The sequence below is a fragment of the Oncorhynchus tshawytscha genome, linkage group LG05 (assembly GCF_018296145.1).
Source record: "Oncorhynchus tshawytscha isolate Ot180627B linkage group LG05, Otsh_v2.0, whole genome shotgun sequence".
Classification (NCBI taxonomy): domain Eukaryota; kingdom Metazoa; phylum Chordata; class Actinopteri; order Salmoniformes; family Salmonidae; genus Oncorhynchus; species Oncorhynchus tshawytscha.
Window position 1 is genome coordinate 59,072,463 of NC_056433.1, and position 22,475 is coordinate 59,094,937.

The window sequence follows — 22,475 nt, forward strand, 5'->3', positions numbered from 1 at the left end:
TGAAGGACCTTCCCTGCCAAGATGGACAATATCTTCCTCTCAGGATAATTTCTATACTAAATCTCCCTGCCTGGAGACAAACGCAGGACATCAGGCTAAACGACTGGACACTAGACAGCTGGCTCTGAACTCAATAGCAGTCCATTCTACTGTAACTCACAAAGAGGACAGGCCAGGGAATACAGGATGTCCTCGGGAAACATGGCAAGAAATTTGGTGGTAAATTAGGGTGTGCTTCATTGTGTTATCAGATGGAGAACTGGACAGCGGAGGTAGACTACAGTAAAGCTCAGAGAGGACGTCTTTGTGGTGCTTGTTGGGTAAGGTGATAGGAACTCAACTTTTGGTACATTGGAATGTCAGGTCAATGAGAAGAGGAGAGTTGTGCTGGGTGCTCTGGCCTGCCAGATCTACAGTATGGCAGAGAGGATACTGCACCAGCTTTGGAGCATGAGGGGCTTTAATATCTCCTCTACCCTCTTGTAGGATCGATAAAGGCCTTTGTTGTGACTCAAGGACAAGCCACCATGGGGCTGATGAGGTGACGAGACAATGGGAAAATGGACACTCCACAGCAGATACGACAGATGATTTGTTTACCAAGCTGTTTATCTGCTTTCAGTGTCATGTGCCCAGTCTAAACAGACAGACGGACAATGATGCCCCAATGACAAGGAACAAAACACCAGCGTCCACAGCAGACCATCCCTAACAAGAAGACAAATTAGGGACATCAGCGCCATCAATACCATCAAGTGACAGGCCTGTCACCAGGGTGATACAAAGAGCCAATTAACAATGCTAATTAAAACAGTAAACAGCGGTGCACAAAGGGAGCATGTTTTCCCCCCGCAGCTAAACTATGTTCAAAGACCTTGTGTCCTTTTCCTATAAGAAACTTTGTAGCTAATGTGTAATGCTTCATTCATTAGACATCCAACACCTGTTCTCCCCCTTAAAGACATCCAGACACAAAACACAGGCATCCATGCAGTAACAAAGACATACACACGCATGAACACACACACACGCACATGCACACACACACAGCTATCAGATAGGGCCTCATCTTCAGCAGACTCCTAATGGGGACTGACAGCAGTGATAAGGAGTAGCCCTGAGTGCTGCAGGTCTGGAGTCTGTCCAGTGTCCGTCACTTAAGAGGTGCAGAGGGCAGGCAGCAGATATGTCCAGTGGCTAGATTGGTAAGTACGTACATCTCATGCCATAAAGCTCTCAGAGCCACTGGCTGAGCAGCATCAGATGACCTCTATCTAATCTGTCTGTCTAAAAGCCAGTAGGGATGATGAAGGAAACTTCATTTAAGACTCCATGTACACTGTCACGCAAGTCAACTAATAGGGTTTTGAATGGCATGAAATTCCTAATTATATTTGTTTGTGGATAAAAGTAAGCCTACCCTGTGATTTAATGGAAAGGAGAAAGAAAATAAGTCAACAATTGAGAGAATCCTATCACGTCTAATGATGATCTGAGGAGCATATTACTGCAACTGTGGGAGAATATCTGCCTACTTGTCACTGTCCATCAACTAAGTGTCATGATTAGCGAAGCCTGAAATGTTCAATTGGCAGGTTTGGTATTCAAATGTCCCTGTGTGAGTCACGCTCCCATACTTTGCGTGTGCCAATGTATTGCTGTTGTCAGAGTGATCTCCCAGACTGCAGCTAGCTGTCAGGCCGTGCCGTCTTCTGTGGGCTGGTGATTGATGTTGAAGCCAGGAGGAACCACCGAGCTGTCCGGTTCCACATTGTGCTCCTCGTGCTGTATCAATTTATGTGTATGGAACGTGTTCAGGACAGCACAACACTTAAGTGAGGCAGTGATACCAAACTAAGGGTTTGACAACATGGCCATGCTTGATTGAGTGAGACTTTTATGGTGAGACCCGGGGATAATAGGTCTTTCAGTAGCCGTCTGGACTGGAGCCTAAAGGACAGGGGGAAATGGCACACCGCCGGGACAAGGAGCTGTCTTTCTTCAGCCCAGCGCTGGACTTGTTAACTCAAGAGTAAAAAGGGCAACGCATAGCTCCCTCTCACCACTGGCATGTCTGGTCACATGACATAGCTAGCGCTGGAGTCCATTGTCCAATCAACCCTCATCATCTTACTTTAAATAGATAGAAGGCATTGTGTAAAGTTCTATAAAAAAAAACTAAAAGTGGGAAGACATGAAAGTCACAGATTACTTGCTCTCCCAGTCAAAGCATCAAGCTGGGTTTTGAATAAGGTCCCAGATTCTCTCAACATTCACACTGTCTGGTCTCCCTGTTAATGATGCTCTGACATTACAGTGTGTATACCTCATCAAAAAGATCAAGTTTGATTGAGAAAATAGAATAACCTGAAAACCTCCACAATGACCTAAATGAGAAAATAGAATAACCTTGACAGAAAGGTAGACCAAATGTGTCTGCTCTGTCCTACTTCAGATATATTATAAATTACATACTTGAAGTAAGACATAACATTTTGAATAATATATTTTTTGAAGTTATTTTAAGAAAACAGCTCCACCACAAAGTATTTGAGCAAGAGGTTGGTATTGTACCTTCCTCTGTTTGAGTACTCATCTCTTCACAATGTTGCCAATCCCTATCCATGGAGAGCCATAACAGACCAGCACACAGAGACTATAGACTCAGAGGGACACCAGTCCTATGAAGCCACAGTGGAATCTTCCCAATAGGACATCAGTCTAAGAACAAAGCAAATGCCTCAGTGAATTCTCAGCATGAAACATTGTTTCTCTCCATTTCGTGCAAGATTACAGGTGGTGAAATCATTAAACGACCGAGAATATTCCAACTGCTCTGGCGTGGAACATTCACAGCTTGCTCATTCAATATAATGAGCCTTTTAGACCTGGGTGACCATAGACGGGGGAAGGAAAGTAAGGAAAAATCTGTGAATTTGGAAAATATGAAATTCGCATTGACGTGGGGAGCAAGAAAAGACCCTCTCTCTGGCTGGAAACCTGTTGCAGGTTTTTGAAAATAACCGTTTTTCTTAAGTTTGATCCGGATCTTTCATCTTATCTTTTTAATCACAGAAACGGGCCATTTTCAACATATGTAGATACTAGTATTGTGCAGGAGATAATGAATATGATGTTGAAAAGTGGCAGAATTGCCCTTTAACATTTCAATTATGGTGACTACAAGGTCCTTCCATCAAATTAGTCCATTTTGGGTAGTGTAACTTGGTGATTTTGGTGTTGTTGATTTCACCAAATTATTACATTCTGTCATGAAGAGCACATGTTCAACTTAATAAAAAAACACTGTTTCCACCTCAAAAGGTAAAAAAAAAGAAAAGACTATAGTAAGTTCCTGTTAAGTGCCAAATAAATAAAGCGAAAGGGTTGACCGTAACAGGGTTGATGATTTCCTCTTAAATCAGCCATACATCCCCTTGAGACAGGGGGAATAGAAGCTTGTTGTGTGCAACAGGGAAGGGCAACTGAATGCAAGCTTAACAAAAAAAATGTATTGGTAAAATGATGGGTAACAGGTTTGACGTGTTATGCTTGACCCACCACAAAACACCAGAAAATGGCCAAAAAGAGTAGAACTAGCTCATCTGCTTTTCCACTATGATTTGATTATTAGATGTTCAATGTTTGTTAAAAAAATATTTTTAAAGGAATAGTTTCACCATATTAAAATGAGAATTCAGTTCACGTAATAGGGTGGACAACGTAAGGACAGGTTTTTTTTCTTTACCTTAAAAATGTATCACTAATCATATGAAATAAATAATAGCCTTCAGAAATGACTTTGTCAAAGCAACCAAATAACTAGGGCTTTCCAATGATGGTGAAACCTTGAGACATTTTTTTGGGAGGGGGGGGGTTAAGTGTGTTAAATCTTAATAGACGTCACAGAGAGTGCACAGAGGGACGTGTCAAAATGGGCACTTCATTTAATATAACAGGCTTTAAACAGGAGAAGGGGGGATTCATTTGGGTGTCCAGGTAATGATTTATTTATAATTCATTCATTTTTAGAGCGGGAGGGGGGTTGCAAAGCATCAAGGTCTTTGTTGATGATTTGCACGCTCAATAGACCAGATCACCGGGGAGTAAAAAGCGACATGGCTGGTCCCTTCAACCTGTCTGACCCCAATCTTTGCTCTACACGAAGTCCCCGCTGCCCTCTCCCTGCGTAGTGCTGACACTCCCCCTCCCCAAGCCCAGCTACACACATCCCCCAGGCCTGTTCCTGCCTGCCTCCAGCAGGGCCCCCAACCCCTACCATGACTCAGCCCCCCCACATCCCGATCACCCACTAGGCTCGCCTCCATGGTATTCCTATATAATGTTCTTCCATTTACATTATTACCTCACCTCATCCATCTTGCTTTCAGCCAGCATACTTTAGCGCAGAGAGACCAACAAAGACAGCCAGTAAACACTGCTACTCCAGAAGCATAAAGGGGGTGTGACGGACCGCAGCAGCTCTGTTCTGTTTCCTTATCTCTTTCTTTAAGCCCACTGCACAGTGACAAATAATCAAGGGACTTGTTATGCACTTGCAGTGTGTGGCTATCACCGTGGTTATGCTATGTGCATACATATTACAGCAGCCTCTCTGTTCCAACTGTCTCCTCTGTACAGCACAGCTCTTTTATGTGGGAAACAAAGAAAGGAACATTTTCAAGGAGAGGAGCATCACGGGTAAATTATGACTCTTTCCACACACAGTAAAGAGATTTTTTTTGTTTCCATCCCCTCTCTGACACTAAGGGAAAAGAATGTCCTGGAGGCAGTGTAATTCTACATGAATGGGTTTCTTATTATAGCGAGCCAGCCAACTAGGCCTTGGACTTGACAGTTCAGTGGAGCACTGGGTTGGGGGAAAACATTGAGTGAGATGAGAAGGCTTTACAGCCCTTTTGATATAAACACAAGATAAATAAATAATTTAACAAAGAAGTGAATGGATGCCCTGTATATAAGGGTTGCTGGCAGTGGGTTGTCTACAGTGTGATACAAGGCAGGCAGGGACAGAGCCACATGGAGCTGAGCCACACACAGACACCTCACCCTCCTGGCACTAGAGGGCACTTACGGTACACAGAACATCTCCTCTCATCTCAAAACAGGGAATATGGGCACTGTATAGTACACTTTTCTGCCTGTAGGCTGAATCCACACCACTCTGGTTTTCTGCTTCTTCTCTATCCCATGGATCTGAGACGTGTCTCCTCTTTTCCAACAAAGTTTGTTAAAATGGCTAAAAACAAGTTAATCTGAAGGAACATTTTAGTCTGTAGAGAATGTCTATTTAATGCCTATTTATTTTTTAAGGCTCCCGAGTGGCGCAGCGGTCTAAGACACTGCATCTCAGTGCAAGAGAAATCACTAAAGTCCCTAGTTTGAATCCAGGCTGTATCACATCCGGCTGTGATTGGAAGTCCCATAGGACGGCGCACAATTGGCCCAGCGTAGTTTGGGTTTGGCCGGAGTAGGCTGTCATTGTAAATAAGAGTTTGTTCTTAACTGACTTGCCTGGTTAAATAAAGGTTACACATTTAACCCTGAATGCATTTGGAGTGTACAAAAGACTATGCAATTAACAGGCCTGCTGTATTCTATTCTTCATCACAACAAAAGCAGAACACACATGCTCTCTACCTCTTTTGTAAACAAAATCAATGGGGCAGGTGTTGCCTTCCCACTGTCACTACGTATCTGGCTGAACAAAAGAGCAAGGCAGCGTTCAGGTGGATAAGAGCTGACCTGACTCGTCTACATCTCAGCCCTGTACTGCCTGTCGATCGAGCCAGGCCTCCAATAATGACTAGGAAATCAATAGGCTCTCGTCTGGCCCTAAATGAGGTTGTTACTATAGGGGCAGGCAGTGTGGATAAACGCTGGGGGATGGAGAACCAGTACAATAGACTGACATTATCACCATCAGCCCTCATTAGTGGGCTCTACAGACGGCTTTTCTGTTGCATGGTGTACAGACACGGCCCAGATAATTTCACTGGCCAAGACATCTGCACAGGTCTGGCTTTTGTCTACTCAGGAGTAGCATTGATTTGGAGAATCAGACCTTTTGTAGTCCAGAGTATCTCCCTCAAGAAGACACAAATTCAATCTGCCCACAGTGCCCAATCGCTGTGCACAGACTGGGCTCTCAGGGAGAAATCGGATTCTGTTTTCGATGCGTGTTGGTGTCCACAAAAACACAAAACACTGTTGGTGTTTGTACACTGATTTGCTGGCTCAATGACATGAGCCTTTCAATATACGACAGAACCTCTCACTCAATTTCCCTTTAAACCAATCTGTGCTGCAGCCTGCATCCCACAAGTCCCAGGCACCAGTAATATACCCTCCATTTGCAACCCTAGTCCCAGGCACCACAACACACAATCCCCTCTGTTCCTGTTGCATATCTTGTCCTACATGGATGGACAGGGTGTATTGATGTAACTATCAATCAACTCTGACACCAATACAGCATGCTTTCTATGAGATGTGAAGCTCTGAAGTTTGGGGAAGTTAGTGGAGGGAGAGAGGGAGGGAGGAGACATACACGTGTACACGTGTCGTGTGCTCCATCTCTGTCTCTCCCCCTGATGCCTCCCCTCCTTTCTCCTCCATCAGCCAGCGGGGGAGGGTGGGAAGGCGTGGGCAGAAGGAGGCGGGGGCCCGGCCAGGCTCCCTGGGAACCCTGATGACAATGAGAGAGAAGGATACAGGTGTCCTCTGTGTAGGGAACGGGCGACGTGCTCCCCGCTGCCATGTAGCTGTAGAAGGACACCTCCAGGGTGTAGCAGTAGGACGTGTCGTCCAGCAGGCCACCCAGGAAGCGCCTCCCGGTGCCAGCCTTCACCACGTCACGGTTAAATGACGTGTTGGACTGTGAAGTGAAACACTGTTAATACAGAAAATATTCTACTCTACCAACATTATAAATCAATAATTAGTCAGACAAGTGACAAAGTATATGTGTATAGAAGCCGAAACACGTCAGAGTTTTTAAACTTTGTTTCCATTGAACATGCCATTTAAATAAAGGTATTTTAATTCATTATATGAAGAGTGCCTTGGTCCTCCTTTTCTTTGTGTATGTTGGTGAATTTCAATGCTTAATTCTAATAATTCCCACAGAACTCATTGTGGTCTTGTTGTAATGCATACATGTCCAATCAAAAGAGCATTTTTGACCAATGGGACAATTGTGTTAATATACTTCTACGAAAACCAATGGTCCAAACTTCATGTCTCTATCATAATCCGTTAAAAAGTTATTGGAGTTTATAAACTTTTGGATTGACAGAATTAGGGTGACTAAATCAATGGAGGCCAGAGAACACATGGTCAAAAATCTGGAAAATTGAACTGCGTCAATTTGGCTAGATTCTGTGCAAGAATTAAGCCTACTGGTTAACGTTACCTGACAGGCTCACTTTCCCATTGAACTCGTCATCTTTCTCCTCAACTCCACAGGACATAAAACAATATAGAGGTAAGATGGATATCGATTTTGAATACACGACATGTATTATTTTCATATTTTATTATACACTTTTCACATTAATTAGAAATTCCTGTTTTCGAAGATTTCTCACGAAAATAATATCTGAAATGTCAACGGAGCACTGAGTGTAAACCAAGATTTTTATTTTCAAAGCCTTTTACATTTAATTCAGCTCGTCATGTTAATTTAGCATGTTGCTACCCACGACAACCTCAAAATGTTAAATTATCAAAAGTTGTTACGACAAAAACCTGCACGGCCATGTCAACAGAGCTCGGTATAGACAGGTTAGCTGACAAAGTCGCGAAAGCAATTTGCGCGCTTCAATGTGGGCAGAAGTCCAATCAGTTGTGATTTCAGATGGCCAGATAGCTTGCAATAATGACACGAAGCTGCCATGTGGAGAATTGTAGGTGGCTCGTTTCAGCTAGTTTTATCTTGTCCTTGATACCATGTCTTGTTTTGAGGTGTTTTTACTGATGTCACTTCTATGCTAATATGGCAAAAACTAGCTTCACTAGCTAGCTAACCAACAACTGTAACGATGTATTTGAGAGACAAGTACTCATTGTCAAATCAAAAATCAAATCAAATTGTATTTGTCACAAGCTTCGTAAACAACAGGTGTAGACTAACAGTGAAATGCTTACATATGGGCCCTTCCCAAAAATACAGAGAGAAGAATAGAAAGATAATAACACAAATAAATACACAATGAGTAATAACTTAGCGTAGGGGTAAAGTGTCAACCAGCTAAAGGTGTCACAACCAGTTATTGAGTGGTAAGGGGCAATTCCTTTTCACACAGGGGAATTGGGTGTTGCATAACTTCGTTATTTTATTTAATTAAGTATCAATTTTTGTTATTTGTAAACTCAGGATCACTTGATCTAATATTAGGTTTTGGTTGAAGATCTGCTAACATTCAGTATAAAAAATAAGTGAAAATCAGAAAGGGGCAAATACTTTTTCACAGCACTGTATTTGGTTAACTATTTAGCAGTCTTATGGCTTGGGGGTAAAAGATTTTCAGGGTCCTGTTGGTTCCAGAAATACAAAAAGCTTATTTCTCAAAAATCTTGTGCACAAATTTGTTTACACCTCTGTTAGTGAGCATTTCTCCTTTGCCAAGATAATCCATCCACCAGACAGTTGTGGCGTATAAAGAAGCTGATTTAACAGCATGATCATTACACAGGTGCACCTTGTGCTGGGGACAATAAAAGGCCACTAAAATGCGTAACTTTGTCAGACAACACAATAGAGCCCCACAGTGGTGTCATAATACCCATAAAACCTAGCGGTCAAACAGGGAAATGGTTCCAATCGTTTTTCCACCATTCATTTTCCCATGGGGAATTTTAGAATTTTAAACCCTTAAAATAAGGGTTGTGTTTCTTGTAGGCTTACCCTGGCGTGACGTTATGATAACAATGTAAATCTCTCTCGGTGTCACGTCCTGACCATAGAGAGTCCTTATTTTCTATGGTGGAGTAGGTCAGGGTATGACTGGGGGGTTAGTCTAGTTTATTATTTCTATGTGGGTGTTCTAGTTTTCATGTTTCTATGTTGGTGATTTGTATGATTCTCAATTAGAGGCAGCTGGTAATCGTTATCTCTAATTGGGGATCATATTTAAGTAGTGTTTGTTCTGCACCTTGGTCCTTCTCTACAAACGAACGTGACACTCAGACAAGGTGACTTTCATCAATATAGTCGTCTCTAGTTACAGATTGGAAAATGCTAATTAGTTTCAAAGGAGACATCATGCAAGACTACAAATCTCTGCAAGCTCTTGAATGTCATCTCTAGCTGACCCCTTTGTTAACATGTAGTGTCAATTTAAAACTTGCACAAGACAGTTTGCAAAATTGTAAATTTAAAGACATTTAGCCAATGTATTACTAAATTTACCTAACAATAGATAGTTAATCCAGAGATTCTTACCTTTGCCTTGATTCGGCAGTCTTGTCCAGATCACCATGGCATTTGTAGCTCTTTATGATAGCCACATTATCAGCTAATTAGCATTTCATTTTTGGGGGGTAAATACAGATGAATATATTGATAAGTCACCTTGTCCTAGAGAGATTGACACAGTTATCAAAACGTCACGCCAGGGTAAGCCTACACGAAACACAGCTTTTATTTTAAGAGTTTCTAAAATCCCCTATGGGGGGGGGTGACAATTGGAGCTTTTTCTTGTTTGACCACTAGGGTTTATGGGTATTATGACTCTTACTGTGGTACTCTATGCCACAGATGTCTCAAGTTGAGGGAGTGTGCAATTGGCATACTGACTGCAGGAATGTCTACCAGAGCTGTTGCCAGAGAATTGAATGTTAAATTGAATGTTAAATTCACTACTATAAGCCGCCTCCAACGTCGTTTTAGAGAATTTGGCAGCATATCCAACCTTCCTCACAGCCATAGACCATGTGCATGGTGACGTGTGGGTGAGCGTTTTGCTGTTCACAACGTTCAATTCAGAGTGCCCCATGGTGGCGATGGAGTTATGGTATGGGCAGGCATAATGGTATGGGCAGGCATAAGCTACGGACAACGAACACAATTGCATTTTGTCAATTTCAATGCACAGTGATAACGTGACGATATCCTGAGGCCCCTTGTCTTGGCATTCATCCGCCGCCATCACCTAATATTTCAGCAGGATAATTCACGGCCCCATGTTGCAAGGATCTGTACCCAATTCCTGGAAGCTGAAAATGTCCCAGTTCTTCCATGACCTGCATACTCACCAGACATGTCCCGATTGAGTACATTTGAGATGCTCTGGATCGACATGTACGACAACGTGTTCCAGTTCCGTCCAATATCCAGCAACTTTGCACAGCCATTGAAGTGGGACAACATTCCACAGGCCACAATCAACAGCCTGAACAACTCTATGCGAAGGAGATATGCTGCATGAGGCAAATGGTCACACTAGATACTGAATGGTTTTCTAATCCACTCCTGTACTTATTTTTTTAAGGTATCTGTGACCAACAGATGCATATCTGTATTCCCAATCATGTGAAATCCATAGATTAGGGCCTTATACATTCATTTAAATTGACTGATTTACATATATGAACTGTAACTCAGTAAAATCTTTGAAATAGTTTTCTGTTGCATTTATATATTTATTTATCTTTTCAATAAACATTGGGGAGACATATACAGTGCCTTCGGAATGTATTCAGGCCCCTTGACCTTTTCCACATTTTGTAACTTTGCAACGTTATTATAAAATTGATAAATATTTTGATTTATTTAATCAATCTACACACAATACCCCATAATGACAAAGTGAAAACAGGTTAAGAAATTTTTGCAAATTTATACAAATAAAAAACAAACCTTATTTACATAAGTTTTCAGAGACTTTGCTATGAGACTCGAAATTGAGCTCAGGTACATCCTGCCCACATTGATCATCCTTGCGATGTTTCTACAACTTGATTGGAGTCCACCTGTGATCAATTCAATTGATTGGACATGATTTGGAAAGCCACATTTGACAGTGCATGTCAGAGCAAAAACCAAGCCATGAGGTCGAAGGAATTGTCCGTAGGATTATGTTGAAGTGCAGATATATTTAATAGATTTTTATTTCACCTTTATTTAACCAGGTAGGCAAGTTGAGAACAAGTTCTCATTTACAATTGCGACCTGGCCAAGATAAAGCAAAGCAGTTTGACACGTACAACAACACAGAGTTACACATGGAGTAAAACAAACATACAGTCAATAATACAGTAGAAAAATAAGTCTATATACGATGTGAGCAAATGAGGTGAGATAAGGGAGGTAAAAGCAAAAATAGGCCATGGTGGCAAAGTAAATACAATATAGCAAGTAACACACTGGAATGGTAGATTTGCAGTGGAAGAATGTGCAAAGTAGAAATAGAAATAATGGGGTACAAAGGAGCAAAATAAATAAATACATACAGTAGGGGAAGAGGTAGTTGTTTGGGCTAAATTATAGATGGGCTATGTACAGGTGCAGTAATCTGCGATCCGGGGAAGGGTACCAAAAAATGTCTGCAGCATTGATGGTCTCCAAGAACACAGTGGCCTCCATCATTCTTAAACGGAATAAGTTTGGAACCACCAAGGCTCTTCCTAGAGCTGGCCGCCCAGCCAAACTGCACAATTGGGGGAGAAGGGCCTTGGTCAGGGAGGTGACCAAGAACCTGATGGTCATTCTGACAGAGCTCTATAGTTCCTCTATGGCGATAGGAGAACCTTCCAGAAGGACAACCATCTCTGCAGCACCAATCAGGCCTTTATGGTAGAGTGGCCAGATGGAAGCCACTCCTCAGTAAAACGCAAATTACAGCCTGCTTGGAGTTTGCCAAAAGCCACCTAAAGACTCTCAGACCATGAGAAAAAAGATTCTCTGGAAACCAATACTGAACTCTTTGAAATGAATGCCAAGCGTCACGTCCGAAGGAAACCTGACACCATCCCTATGGTGAAGCATTGTGGTGGCAGCATCATGCTGTGTGATGTTATTCAGCAGCAGGGACTGGGAGACTAGTCAGGATCGAGGGAAAGATGAAGGGAACAAAGTACAGAGAGCTCCTTGATGAAAACATGCTCGAGAGCACTCAGGACCTCAGACTGGGGCGAAGGTTCACCTTCCAACAGGACAATGACCCTAAGCACACAGCCAAGACAAAGCAGGATTGGCTTTGGGACAAGTGTCTGAATGTCCTTGAGTGGTCCAGTCAGAGCCCGGACTTGAATGCTATCAAACATCTCTGGAGAGACCTGAAAATAGCTGTGCAGCAACGCTCCTCATCCAACCTGACAGAGATTGAGAGGATCTGCGGAGAAGAATGGGAGAAACTCCCCAAACACAGGTGTGCCAAGCTTGTAGCATCATACCCAAGACTCAATGCTGTAATTGCTGCCAAAGGTGCTTCAAAGTCAATTATATTTTTTATAAATTATTATTATTGTGTGTAGATAGTTTCCCCTCCCCCTTATCAATATAATCAATTTCAGAAAAAGGCTGTAACCTAACAAAATGTGGAAAAGGTCAAGGGCTCAGGAATACTTCCCGAAGGCACTGTAGTTTGTGTTGTCAACAATCTAAGCCATCGCTGTCTGTTTAACCCCATAGTTGCACATGTGTTGGTTTTGTTGCTAAACAACCGACCGTTTAATAGGTTACAAAATCCGACATTTTGGATATAATGAACGATTCAGAACATGAATAATCATATTTGTCTTGGTAAAATGTTATAAAATATAACATAAGGAAGTGAAATTTCATCACCAAAGCGTGTTTTCACCTACTCTGGTCAGAGTGGGTGGACACCCTCCATATGACATGTATTTTCAGTCAGCTTCAGTGTAATACATGATTAAGTCAATTTAGTTTCCATTGCACTCTAGTAGTCCACTCAACATGAATGGAACTTGACCCCTGTAACGTAAATGCAGGGTTGGCTTTCACTCCTGGTAGTTTTCACTTATTGATTTCTATGTGCTTTGGGCAGTGCTGAATGGGCAGGAAAAAAAGAGCAGAGTAAGGGACATGACTTCTGGCCTGCTGTCACCACTACTGTACACACCCCAATGGTATACACTCACACTCGACGCGAGCACGCACATGCAGAAGTACACACACACACAAACGGTGTGGTGAAGATGGTGCTGCATTGGATAGTTGCCGTCTTATGGGCTCCTAACCAATTCTGATATTATGTGTGTGTTTTTTACGCTGATCTTAACTTGTTTTACATACAGTTGAAGTCGGAAATTTACATACCCTTAGCCAAATACATTTAAACTCAGTTTTTCACAATTCCTGACATTTAATCCTAGTAAAAAATTCCCTGTCTTAGGTCAGTTAGGATCACCACTTTATTTTAAGAATGTGAAATGTCAGAATAATAGTAGAGACAATGATTTATTTCAGCTTTTATTTCTTTCATCACATTCCCAGTGGGTCAGAAGTTTACATACACGCAATTAGAATTTGGTAGCATTGCCTTTAAATTGTTTAATTTGGATCGAACGTTTCAGGTAGCCTTCCAAAAGTTTCCCACAATAAGTTGGGTAAATTTTGGCCCATTCCTCCTGACAGAGCTGGTATAACTGAGTTAGGTTTGTAGGCCTCCTTGCTCGCACACACTTTTTCAGTTCTGCCCACAAATTTTCTATAGGATTGAGGTCAGGGCTTTGTGATGGCCACTCCAATACTTTGACTCTGTTGTCCTTAAGCCATTTTGCCACAACTTTGGAAGTATGCTTGGGGTAATTGTTCATTTGGAAGACCCATTTGTGACCAAGCATTAATTTCCTGACTGATGTCTTGAGATGTTGCTTCAATATATTCACATAATTTTCCTCCCTCATGATGCCATCTATTTTGTGAAGTGCACCAGTCCCTCCTGCAGCAAAGCACCCCACAACATGATGCTGTCACCCCCGTGCTTCACGGTTGGGATGGTGTTCTTTGGCTTGCAAGCCTCTTCCTTTTTCCTCCAAACATAACGATGGTACAGTGCCTTGCGAAAGTATTCGGCCCCCTTGAACTTTGCGACCTTTTGCCACATTTCAGGCTTCAAGCATAAAGATATAAAACTATATTTTTTTGTGAAGAATCAACAACAAGTGGGACACAATCATGAAGTGGAACGACATTTATTGGATATTTCAAACTTGCAAAATTATTCAGCCCCTTTACTTTCAGTGCAGCAAACTCTCTCCAGAAGTTCAGTGAGGATCTCTGAATGATCCAATGTTGACCTAAATGACTAATGATGATAAATACAATCCACCTGTGTGTAATCAAGTCTCCGTATAAATGCACCTGCACTGTGATAGTCTCAGAGGTCCGTTAAAAGCGCAGAGAGCATCATGAAGAACAAGGAACACACCAGGCAGGTCCGAGATACTGTTGTGAAGAAGTTTAAAGCCGGATTTGGATACAAAAAGATTTCCCAAGCTTTAAACATCCCAAGGAGCACTGTGCAAGCGATAATATTGAAATGGAAGGAGTATCAGACCACTGCAAATCTACCAAGACCTGGCCGTCCCTCTAAACGTTCAGCTCATACAAGGAGAAGACTGATCAGAGATGCAGCCAAGAGGCCCATGATCACTCTGGATGAACTGCAGAGATCTACAGCTGAGGTGGGAGACTCTGTCCATAGGACAACAATCTTGTTGTATATTGCACAAATCTGGCCTTTATGGAAGAGTGGCAAGAAGAAAGCCATTTCTTAAAGATATCCATAAAAAGTGTCGTTTAAAGTTTGCCACAAGCCACCAGGGAGACACACCAAACATGTGGAAGAAGGTGCTCTGGTCAGATGAAACCAAAGTTGAACTTTTTGGCAACAATGCAAAATGTTATGTTTGGCGTAAAAGCAACACAGCTCATCACCCTGAACACACCATCCCACTTTCAAACATTGTGGTGGCAGCATCATGGTTTGGGCCTGCTTTTCTTCAGCAGGGACAGGGAAGATGGTTAAAATTGATGGGAAGATGGATGGAGCCAAATACAGGACCATTCTGGAAGAAAACCTGATGGAGTCTGCAAAAGACCTGAGACTGGGACGGAGATTTGTCTTCCAACAAGACAATGATCCAAAACATAAAGCAAAATCTACAATGGAATGGTTCAAAAATAAACATACCCAGGTGTTAGAATGGCCAAGTCAAAGACCAGACCTGAATCCAATCGAGAATCTGTGGAAAGAACTGAAAACTGCTCTTCACAAATGCTCTCCATCCAACCTCACTGAGCTCGAGCTGTTTTGCAAGGAGGAATGGGAAAAAATGTCAGTCTCTCGATGTGCAAAACTGATAGAGATATACCCCAAGCGACTTACAGCTGTAATCGCAGCAAAAGGTGGCGCTACAAAGTATTAACTTAAGGGGGCTGAATAATTTTGCACGCCCAATTTTTCAGTTTTTGATTTGTTAAAAAAGTTTGAAATATCCAATAAATGTCGTTCCACTTCATGATTGTGTCCCACTTGTTGTTGATTCTTCACAAAAAAAATACATGTTTGAAGCCTGAAATGTGGCAAAAGGTCGCAAAGTTCAAGGGGGCCGAATACTTTCACAAGGCACTGTAATTATGGCCAAACAGTTCTATTTTTGTTTCATCAAACTAGAGGACATTTTTCTAAAAAGTACGATCTTTGCCCCCATGTGCAGTTGCAAACCGTAGTCTGGCTTTTTTATGGCAGTTTTGGAGCAGTGTGCCTTCCTTGCTGAGCGGCCTTTCAGGTTATGTCGATAAATGACTTGTTTTACTGTGGATATAGATACTTTTGTAGCTGTTTCCTCCAGCATCTTCACTAGGTCCTTTGTTGTTGTTCTGGGATTGATTTACACTTTTTGCACCAAAGTACGTTCACCTCTAGGAGACAGAACACGTCTCCTTCCTGAGCGGTATAATGGCTGCGTGGTCTCATGGTGTTTATACTTGCATACTATTGTTTGTACAGATGAACGTGGTACCTTCAGGCGTTTGGAAATTGCTCCCATGGATGAACCAGACTTGTGGAGGTCTACAATTTTTTTTTCTGGGGTCTTGGCTGATTTCTTTTGATTTCCTTATGATGTCAAGCAAAGAGGCACCGAGTTTGAAGGTAGGCCTTGAAATACATACACAGGTACACCTCCAATTGACTCAAATGATGTCAATTAGTCTATCAGAAGCTTCTAAAGCCATTACATAATTTTCTGGAATGTTCCAAGCTGTTTAAAGGCACAGTCAACTTAGTGTATGTAAACTTCTGACCCACTGGAATTGAGATACAGTGAAATAATCTGTCTATACACAATTGTTGGTAAAAAATGACTTTTCTCATGCACAAAGTAGATGTCCTAACCGACTTGCCAAAACTATAGTTTGTTAACAAGACATTTGTTTAGTGGTTGAAAAACGAGTTTTAATGACTCCAACCTAAGTGTATGTAAACTTCCGACTTCCAACTGTAATATTTCTGCCATCATTTCTATGACCAAAAACACCTGGACATCAGAACAGCGATCACCGACCTCGATTTGGGTGACGATTTCTACTTCAACGAGTCGGCAGCTGTGGATGTACTGCTTATTTCGATGAACGTACAACCATTAGGGAATAAACTAGATGAACTCCATACGAGACTATCCTATCAACGGACATGAAAAACTGTAATATCCTATGTTTCTCGGAGTCGTTGCTGAACATGGACATGGATAATATACATCTAGATGGTTTTGCTATGCATCAGCAAGACCGAACGGCAGCTTCAGATAAGGTTAAGGGGGAGGTGTGTCTCTTTGTTAACAACAGCTGTTGCACAATCTTTAATGTTAAGTCTCAAGGTGAAAAGTTCAAAGACTGAGCCTAACTAGGCATTTTTCATTCAATTCACAGCCTATATGCACAATTTATAGACTATACTAATTGAATACAACAAAATGTTGTTTAAATGCTGAGTGCTTAATGTTCCTGCCAGCCTAGTGTGTCGCACTCGCACATGTTTTACAATTAACACTGAGTATACAAAACATCAAGGAACATGCTCTTTCCATGACATGGACTGACCGGGTGAATCCAGAGGAAAGCTATGATCCCTTATTGATGTCACTCCTTAAATTGACTTCAGTCAGTGTAGATGAAGGGTAGGAGACAGGTTAAAGAAGGATTTTTAAGCCTTGAAGACAATTGAGACATGGATTGTGTAATGTGTACCATTCAGAGAATGAATGGGCAAGATAAAAGATTAAAGTTGCTTTGAATAGGGTGATAGTAGGTGCCCGGCACACCTACTACCACCCTGTTTTTCACACTCAACAGTTTCCCATGTGTATGAAGAATGGTCCACCACCCAAAAGACACCCAGTCTTGAGTCAACATGGGCCAGCATCACTGTGGAATGCTATCGACACCTTGTATAGTCCATGCCCTGATGAATCAAAGGTTTTCTTAATGTTTGGTATACTCAGTGTATTTATTTGTAGGCTATAACCTTGAGGTAATAGGCTAATAGTCTAAATAATTCATTTTCATTCCTTAGGCTACCTGTCTGGCTCTTGACCTATTTAGAGTGTTTATACGCTGTTTAATACCACATGTAGCCTTCAAACGGTCAAACTTTCATGTTGTTTACTAAAATACTTTTCATTCAAATCATATGGTTTCGTTTCAATAATTCAATAACTATCGGTATGTCCAGGTAGTCACAAAAATAGATGGGTATTTAAATTGTGATTTTAATGAATGGAGCGAATTTGGAGCGGGTTTTAGTGGAGCAGTTGGAAAGGAGGTGGAGTACAGGAGCAGTGCACAAGCACCGAGGCTTGAGCTCACCTTTAGATCACCTTTACTCCACACACAGAAACGCATACAAAGCTCTCCCTTGCCGTCCATTTGGCAAATCTGACCATAACTCTATCCTCCTGATTACTACTTACAAGTAAAAACTCAAAAAGGAAGAACCAGTGACGCACTTAATATGGAAGCGGTCAGATGAAGCAGACTACAGGACTGTTTTGCTAGCACAGACTGGAATATGTTCTGGGATTCAACCGATGACATTGAGGAGTTTACCACAGTCACCGGCTTCATTAATTTAATAAGTGCTTCGATGACGTCGTCCTCACAGTGACCGTCCTCACATATCCCAACCAGAAGCCATGGATTCCAGGCAACATCCGCACTGAGCTAAAGGATAGAGCTACTGCTGCTTTCAAGGACCGGGACACTAATCCGGACGCTTATAATAAATCCCCCTACGACCTCTGACAAGCCATCAAACAGTCAAAATGTCAATACAGGACTAAGATTGAGTCCTAATACTCTGAAACTCGTCAGATTTGGCAGGGCTTGCAAACTATCATAGATTACAAAGGGAAACCCAGCCACAAGCTCCCCAGTGACGTGAGCCTACCAGACTAGCTAAATTCCTTCTATGCTTGCTTCAAAGCAATCAACACTGAACTGTGCATGAGATTACCAGCTGTTCCGCATGACTCTGATCTCGATCTCCGTAGCCAATGTGAGAAAGACCTTTAAACAGGTTAACATTCACAAGGCTATGGGGCCAGGCGGATTACCAGGATGCGTACTCAGCGCATGCGCTAAATAGCTGGCAAGTGTCTTCATGATATTTTCAACCTCTCCCTGACCCAGTCTGTAACACCTACATGTTTCAAGCAGACCACCATAGTCCCTGTGCCCAAGGTAACCTGTTTAAATTACTATTGCCCCGTAGCACTCACATCTCACATCGTAGCACCAAAGCCCCATATACTACCCACCACTGCGACCTGTACGCTCTCGTTGGCTGGCCCTCGCTTCATACTCGTCGCCAAACCCACTGGCTCCAGGTCATCTACAAGACCCTGCTAGGTAAAGTGTCCCCTTATCTCAACTCGCTGTAGCACGCGCTCCAGCAGGTATATCTCTCTGGTCACCCCCAAAACCAATTATTCCTTTTGCCGCCTCTCCTTCCAGTTCTCTGCTGCCAATGACTGGAACGAACTACAAAAATCTCTGAAACTGGAAACACTTATCTCCCTCACTAGCTTTAAGCACCAGCTGTCAGAGCAGCTCACAGATTACTGCACCTCTACATAGCCCATCTATAATTTAGCCCAAACAACTACCTCTCCCCCTACTGTATTTATTTATTTTGCTTCTTTGCACCCCACTATTCCTATCTCTACCTTGCACATTCTTCCACTGCAAATCTACCATTCCAGTGTTTTACTTGCTGTATTGTATTTACTTTGCCACCATGGCCTTTTTTTGTGTTTTTTTTGTGCCGTTTTTGCCTCATTTGCTCACATTATATATAGACTTATTTTTCTACTGTATTATTGACTGTATGTTTGTTTTACTCCATGTTTAACTCTGTGTTGTTGTATGTGTCAAACTGCTTTGCTCTATCTTGGTCAGGTCGCAATTGTAAATGAGAACTTGTTCTCAACTTGCCTACCTGGTTAATTAAATAAAGGTGAAATAAAAAAATAAACATCTGTGCCCATGAAATGCTTTGAAAGGCAAATTAAATCAAAGTTTATTGGTCGCGTACACATATTTGCAGATGTTATTGCAGGTGCAACGAAATGCTTGTGTTTCCAGCCCCAACAGTGCAGTGATACCAAGCAGAAAAACAACAATACACACATAGGAAATATCTGAATGTCTCATACATATAAAGATGGTATGGACAGTATACAGTGCATTCAGAAAGTATTCAGACCCCTTCAGACCCCCGTTTCCCACATTTTGTTACGTTACCTTATTCTAAAATTGATTAAATAAAGAAAAATCCTCAATCTACACACAATACCCCATAATGACAAAGCAAAAAAAAAAAACATTGAGGCACAGATCTGGGAAAGGGAACCAAAAAATGTCACCAGCATTGAAGTTCCCCAAGATTACATTTGTAACCACCAAGACTCTTCCTAGAACTGGCTGCCCAGCCAAACTAAGCCATCGGGGGAGAAGGGCCTTGGTCAGGGAGATGACAAAGAACCTGATGGTCACTCTGACAGAGCTCCAGAGTTCCTCTGTGGAGATGGGAGAACCTTCCAGAAGGATAACCATCTCTGCAGCACTCCACTAAATCAGGCCTTTATGGTAGAGCGGAAAGACGGAAGCCACTCCTCAGTAAAATACAAATGACAGCCCGCTTGGAGTTTGCCAAAAGGCACCTAAAGACTCTCAGACCATGAAAAACAAGATTCTCTGGTCTGATGAAACCAAGATTGAACTCTTTGGCATGAATTCCAAGCGTCACATCTGGAGGAAACCAGGCACTGCTCATCACCTGGCCAATACCATCCCTATGGTGGCAGCATAATGCTGTGGGGAGGATTTTTAGCGGCAGGGACTGGATCGAGGGAATGATGAACGGAGCAAAGTACAGAGAGATCCTTGATTAAAACTTGCTAAGTGCGCTCAGGTATTCAGACTGGGGCGAAGGTTCACCTTCCAACAGGACAACGACCCTAGGCACATGGCCAAGACAACACAGGTGTTTCAGAACAAGTCTCTGAATGTCCTTGTGTGGCCCAGACCCGATAGAACATCTCTGGAGAGACCTGAAAATAGCTGTGCAACAACGCTCACCATCCAACCTGACAGAGCTTGAGAGGATCTGCAGAGAAGAATGGGAGAAACTCCCCAAACACAGGTGTGCCAAGCTTGTAGTGTCCTATCCAAGAATAATCTATGCTGTAATCACTGCCAAAGGTGCTTCAACAAAGTACTGAGTAAAGGGTCTGAATACTTATGTAAGTATAATTTCAATTTGACATTTTTTGAAAATCAGCAAACATTTCTAAATAACTGTTTTTGCTTTGTCATTATGGGGACTGTATTTGTACATATCTACCTCAATTACCTCGTACCCCTGCACATCGCCTCGGTACTGGTGCCCGATGTATATAGCCAAATTATCGTTACTCATTCTGCATTTTTACTTGTGTTATTATTTTTCTATTATTTCTCTTTTTTTCTTTCAGTATTGTTGGGAAGGGCCCATCAGTAAGCATTTCACTGTTAGTCTACACCTGTTGTTTACGAAGCATGTGACAAATAACATTTTATTTGACACATGCAGGCACACACGTCTGTATACACTCACAACAAAAGGTTAGCTCTTTATTGAGCCAGCAAAATAAATAAGTGGTGGACAATCTGTGACATTCTTTATGTATGCTGGTTGGCTAAAGTCATTTTGGCTGTTGAAAGACTTTCCTTGTGTACTGGTGAAGAAAGTTCTATGAGAGCTGTGAATGTGTCACTGCACAAAAAAGGTTATTCTTCTGGCTATATGTAACTGGCACTGATACAAAATGTCACATTGGCTGAGCGCTGAAGGTCAATGTGGCTGAGAGGTGAAAGGGAACACAGAATTTTTAAATATAGCTTCCACACCCAGCTGTACGATAGATCTCAGTTAACCCTGTGGGTGATACAGTAACTACTGTAGCATAGCCAACTAGCACCTGCTAATATGTGGGGTGTATTTCCTGTGGAACATATGTGAGATGAGTATGGTTAGGATTGATATGGCCTGACCAGGGACAACTCTGGGCCCTAAAGTTGTCCCTGGTACAGTTGATGTGATGGACTTACAAAGGAGAAGTCTGGGGCGTTTTGGCAGAGCAGGCGAGGAAACACGGCTTGTCTCTGGACTCTCTCCTCCTCCTCAAACACGTTCCCGTACATGAAGCCATTCATCATGGTGGAGTGGGCATGAACATCAATGTAGAACTCTAGCCCTACCTTATGAGTACATGACACACACACACACAGAGAGAGAGAAAGGGGCACAGGGCAGGGGTGTCACAAACCTGCCGAATATACACCATTTACAAATTTCATAGCCATTGCCATTTCTATCAAAATGTAAAGATCTTGATTTGACTAAGACTCCTTGGCTACATATTTTTCAAATGCCCACGTCATGTATTCTACAAAAACATTGGGAACAACAACAACCAAGCTGTGTCACACAAATGCCTTGTTTGGCTGTGGAGGGCATCTTCCTAGTGAAAGATGACTCTCCGAGGTGGCAGAGCACCAGAGGAGAATCACAGAAGAGCTAGCAAACCTCCCACAGCGACAGTGAGAGAGAGAGGGAGGGAAGAATGATGATACTAGTCATATTTTATCCCCTGTAGAGCCCAGGGACAGAGCTGAGGAGAGGAGAGCCCAGGAGACTGGCTTGGTGGCCCCACACAGATGAGATGTGGAGACTTGCTGGGGAGAGCCTTCCAGATACAGCTGCACTACAATACAGTAGCCCACACACAATCAGACTTTATTCAGACTATCAGTTACTGTAGCTACACTGCTTCCCACACAGCAGGCTGTGGAGCTGAGAGGAAAACACTATGAGAACCAGCTGTCACACACACACACACACACACACACACATACACTACATGACAAGAAGTATGGGGAC

The 22,475-nt window shown here is 42.3% G+C and overlaps 1 protein-coding gene across 1 annotated transcript in view; it reads right to left on the minus strand.

Moving 5' to 3' along the window:
• Positions 1 to 22,475, minus strand: part of agbl4 (AGBL carboxypeptidase 4) — a 400,664-nt gene that overhangs the window by 3,868 nt on the left and 374,321 nt on the right. Inside the window, exons 10-11 of the mRNA XM_024421584.2 lie at positions 21,644 to 21,793; positions 6,736 to 6,898 (exon numbers count right to left, since the gene is read on the minus strand). Coding sequence (XP_024277352.1) covers positions 6,736 to 6,898; positions 21,644 to 21,793 — 313 coding nt within the window. The remainder of the gene's footprint in view (positions 1 to 6,735; positions 6,899 to 21,643; positions 21,794 to 22,475) is intronic.